The following is a 4,638-nucleotide window of genomic DNA, read 5'->3' as shown; positions in this document are numbered from 1 at the left end:
CGGCCCGCCCGACGACGTGTCCTGCTCGCCTACATTGGGGTCCTCTTTGAGCTGCGCAGACGTCGGCTCGCTGTACCAGAACATGCCGGCGCCGGCGGGCCGCTCCCAGTCCGGGTCGCCGCCGGGCTCCCCGCGCCCAGCGCCCGAGGCCCGGCGTCACAGCGCCCCGGAGGACGCCGTCCTGCAGGCCCTTGCGGAGGCGCCGCAGGCGGCCCCGGACACCATCCCGGAGTACTGCCCGGAGGACACGAGCGCCGTCTACCAGGACATCGACGAGACGGACGGCCCGACCCCGCCGGCGGCGTCCGCGGCACCACCACGACGACGACGGGACTCCGACCCGGCGTTGGCGAGCCTCGGCGACGAGGACGACGACATCCTGGGCATCATCCACGACCTGAAGAGCAGCTCGTTCAGCCTGGGCGCCCTCGGGGAGGTGGAGCACCTCGTCGAGTCGTGGAGAGGCAGAAACGCGACTCACCAGAGCCTCCGGGACAAGCAGGTGAGCGGCATTGGCCGAGGCGGGGCGTGGCGGGGCGGGGTGGGGCGCACCGGAGCGAGCGCCCGCAGAGTGAGGGATAGGCCACCCGCTTAACACGCGCACGTTGGTGTTGCAGGAGCAGCTGGCCCGTATGCGAGAGGAGTTGCAGCGCGTCGAGCACCGGCTGGGCGGCGAGGCCAGGCCGTCGCCCTTCGAGAGGATCAAGAGGGTATTCAGCAGGGCGCGCCACGGCCGCAGCTCCAAGGCCCGGGCGGGCCCCGCGGCTCAGCCGGCGCCGCCCGCCCGCCCCGCCAGCAGCCTGAGCAGGAGGAGCTCGAGCTCCAGCACCTGGTCCGACAGGAGCACCGAGCCCGCCGAGCACCCCGACGTACCCGAGTCCCCGATGCAGGTGAGCCTCTTGTGCCGGGCGAATCATGTTTCGCGTATTTTAATTTCACTTTAAAAATACATCTCGTTTTACTAAATGGTTGTAAATGTCGTACTTCATGTCGTGACTGTCCCTAGGTCGAGGAGGTCTCCTGGCTGCACCCGGTGAGCCCCGCCAGCGACGAGCACTACGTCGTGCCGCACGGGGTGCGCCCCGTCCCCGTCGTCGCGGCCCAGTCGCCCTACGGCGCGCCCCCCGCCGGGCCTCGGGGCGGCACGCCCGCCACGCTCGGCACGCTCGACCTGGCCGACGACGGCTTCCCCTTGGACTCGACCGGCTTCTGCAGCTACGTCAACGTGAACCTGCCCAGCTGCCCCCCGCCCGTGCCTGCGCGGCCCCAGGTGGACCTGCCCCTCTCCAGTTCCAGTCCGGAATGAAGAATTGTGTTTCTTTCTTGTGGTGCTGTTTGAATTATAGTATTCTTCTGCAATTTTAACTAGTCTTTTTTATTCACTACCCCTCCCTCTTTCCTCAACCAAATTAGTCAGCAGAAAACGAGGAAAGGCTTACCTACTTGGTCAGAATTCATTGGTTTTTCAGGGATTCGCTCGTGACACGTCCGGGAAGATGACTGAGAAGTAAGCTTCTCTGAAGAGTGAGAACGAAAGTAATGAGAGTTGAGGAATATTTTCTCTTTTCTTATCATTTGAGTTGTAAGCTGATGTAAATGTTTGTTTATGATCAAGGCGCGTTCGTTGTCGTTATTGGTGACGTGTAGAAGATATTAGGTCAGAAGCAGGATAGAAATTACACGAAAAAGATGTGCACCAATTATTATCATTTTATTGATTCTTCACGATAAACGGAGCAATTTTTATAGTTTTCAAAATTTAACCCCAACATACTGGATATTCACACTCTTTAACCATAATAAATATTCTGTACTTCTTCAACTTCAAATCAAAGTTCTCAAAGTTGTGAAGGAAATGCACATCTTTGCTACATTAACCGTTTGTCTGCAACGAAAACAGAAGAAGAAAGGAAGAAGTTGCTTCAAGAACATGGCAGCCGGCCCATGTATTCTTTCTTTCTTCTTCTGTTTTCGTTGCAGACAAACGGTTAATTGAACCAAATTAAACAGTGACAACTGCAATTAGCATTTTTTTAAAAGTAAAGATTGATTCTGATTATAATAGAAATTCACAACTTTAAAAAAAAATACACATCTTCAACAATCTTTACACAGCACTGCTTCAATTTTCAATGTAATTTTCTCTTTTCCTCTACATAAAATGTGTTAATATACTCTAAAAATTTCTAACAAAGTCACTTTGTGATTGACTTCTTGAAGCAAATGGGTCAGAAGCGCTGGTTCCAGCCAACATACTGAAATATTTAAGAGAATCACAGGTCTTGCCCGGTAAGTTTAGTACTATTTGAAAGTGGAAAACTGTTCTAGGGTTCTAAAAAGAATACTTTAATATATTCTAAAAAAATCATAATTAAGCTGCAAAAACAAAAGCACGAGTTTTGAGACCAGAGAACTCCGGCGCAAAACTTTATAAACACTACAAGTGTAAATAAATAAATTGTTCAATGACCTCTTGGAAAGGTTTTCGTCTGACAGTCGTGACTGGAACTCAACATGAGCAACAGGGAATACAGCAAAGTAGGTTCGGCCAGGTTATTGGACCATGGAAGCGGCAGGACTCGCGTCGTCTTAAACACGGCTGGACGCTATTTGGCAGATGACATCGCTGTAGTTGCAGGCTATGGGCTCCAGGTTGACGCAGACGGAGCCGAGGGCAATGTTGTTCTGTGGGTCCGGCTCCAGAGGGGGGCTCCAGGGAAGTAGGTTCTGCTGGGCGTTGGGTGGAGGTGGAAGAGTGGGAGCAGCAACTGCAGCAACATTGATATGCACTGTCACAGAAAGGAAAAAAAAACACACATTAACTTACAATTTATGTTTAAAGGGAGCACAGGGAATTCGAAACCTAATGTTAATAAAAACGGTAAACTACCGCCAAATTTCCTAATTCCGGACCAGCTGAGTAAATCCGGACATATCGACGCACATGACATGGGATGGACCGCGGTACCTCTAGGTAAAAGCCCTAGATACAGTATCGCAAACCTAATTTACCCCCAAGAAATTTTCCAGCAAAGGACTTATGGTGCATTTTACCTCTATTGAATTTACATCTCTTCTTTGAACTAGAATCAAGTCTGTGCAACCGGAAGTTGAAATGCCCTTTAAGAGGCGGAATCATTTTACATATGAAATTCCGAAAAATCAAAAAAATTGGACCCTACCCACCTCGCTTTTACAAGGAGACTCGCCTTCTTAACTTCAGGATCACTTCCGGAATAGTTACAGGGTGGTTGATCCGCGCCGTCTTTTTAAAATGCTTTTGCTGTACCGGATTCACTCGTGCGGGCGGGCTTGCCCACCCTCGCTCGCCAGGGCGCCTTACGGCGCCGTGCGAGTATGCAACCCGTTCGCACGTAAGAGTCCGGTACAGTATAAGCATTTTAAAAAGACGGAGCGGATCACCCACCCTGTATGTTACCTACAGCCTACACCGGCACAAAAATTTGTAACAAAATTGTGTAACGTTAATGTGAATGTTTGTGACGAAGAAAAATAACGAAAACTGGCGCGCTGTGAAACTTTGTTACGTTACTTTTGCAACGTTACTCTTGTCACATTACCGACACATAACGGAACGGAAACGGAAATCGAAGTTCAGGTACAGTACTTGTAGTGGTGTGGTTCTGGCAGAACTTATTCGGATAGGATGGTTTTAAAGGCGCGTGGTCAACTGCGGGCATGGCCTGGGCGCCTCGCTCGTACTTGGTCAACTGCTGGCAAAGCCTCTTTTGACATCTGGTTCCGGGAAGCCCGGGGCGCCCGGAGTGCCGACTGCGGGCACGGGAGTGCTGGGTTGCCTACCCCGCCGGCGCTCTCTGCCGCTTCCCGCTTCCCGCACCCCGCACCCAGCCTGCCGGAGTTCCGACGGCACACTGAGTGCACACGCGTCATTAGCGTCCTTCATTCTTCTGACTCTCGCTGTCTGACCGAAGGAAACAACCGTGACGACTCGTGCAGAGGTCCGGCGTATGCAGGAATTCAGCCAAACCGTTGGAGATATCGATCTCAGATTTTGATACAATGTAGATAAAGGATGTGGCTACAGCGTGACAGAGCCCTTTTCCACAAAAAGCGCCCACGAAAAAATCTGTTGTGGCCGAGTCAGAGGGTTCATTGTAGGCAATACAGGCAATGTCGGAGGCAAACGAATGCGTTCGACATCGAGATTAGTCCTTCAAGGACCCACCTGCCAAATTTGGATTTTTTCGGTGCACGGGTTTTTGAGAAACAACGTGAGAAGTCTTCCCGTGCAAGGCGTTGCGCGTGCCGCGCGGAGCCCGCCAGCGCGCTGGACGGCCGGGACTTTAGCCTCCTCTTAACACATCGCTTGTGGAATGACCACTATGTGGTAGACACCAAAAATGAGCAGCACGGAATGTGTTAATTCCTGAAGTCAGGTCGTGGTCCTTTAAAATAGCGTTGCGCGGAGCGATAGCGAAGCGCAACGCTGCATTAATAATACCATTACTGATTTTATGTATTGAGTTAGGTTTGTTAGTTGTGGTTTGCTTCTTATTATTTCAAATAGACACTTCGATGCGCAGATAATAGTCTAATAATATCATTACTAATTAACTGTATTTAGTTAGGTTTGTTAGTTTTGGTTTGCTTCTTTTT

At 51.2% G+C, this 4,638-nt stretch overlaps 2 protein-coding genes across 2 annotated transcripts in view; one reads left to right on the top strand and one right to left on the bottom strand.

The window, feature by feature from the left end:
• The window catches only part of LOC113217549 (MAP7 domain-containing protein 1), a 13,692-nt gene extending 12,327 nt beyond the window's left edge, over positions 1 to 1,365 (top strand). Inside the window, exons 8-10 of the mRNA XM_052268738.1 lie at positions 60 to 502; positions 618 to 890; positions 1,007 to 1,365. Coding sequence (XP_052124698.1) covers positions 60 to 502; positions 618 to 890; positions 1,007 to 1,306 — 1,016 coding nt within the window. The 3' untranslated portion in view covers positions 1,307 to 1,365. The remainder of the gene's footprint in view (positions 1 to 59; positions 503 to 617; positions 891 to 1,006) is intronic.
• Positions 1,366 to 2,106: 741 nt separating this feature from the next.
• LOC113217550 (uncharacterized) overlaps positions 2,107 to 4,638 on the bottom strand; it is an 11,807-nt gene continuing 9,275 nt past the window's right edge. The window contains exon 2 of the mRNA XM_026437499.2: positions 2,107 to 2,789. Within this exon, the coding sequence (XP_026293284.2) occupies positions 2,590 to 2,789 (200 nt within the window). The 3' untranslated portion in view covers positions 2,107 to 2,589. The remainder of the gene's footprint in view (positions 2,790 to 4,638) is intronic.

Source organism: Frankliniella occidentalis, unplaced genomic scaffold (assembly GCF_000697945.3).
Source record: "Frankliniella occidentalis isolate FOCC.00 unplaced genomic scaffold, Focc_3.1 Scaffold75, whole genome shotgun sequence".
NCBI lineage: Eukaryota > Metazoa > Arthropoda > Insecta > Thysanoptera > Thripidae > Frankliniella > Frankliniella occidentalis.
The sequence above is the reverse complement of the archived record's forward strand: the minus strand, read 5'-3'. Positions and strand labels throughout refer to the sequence as shown.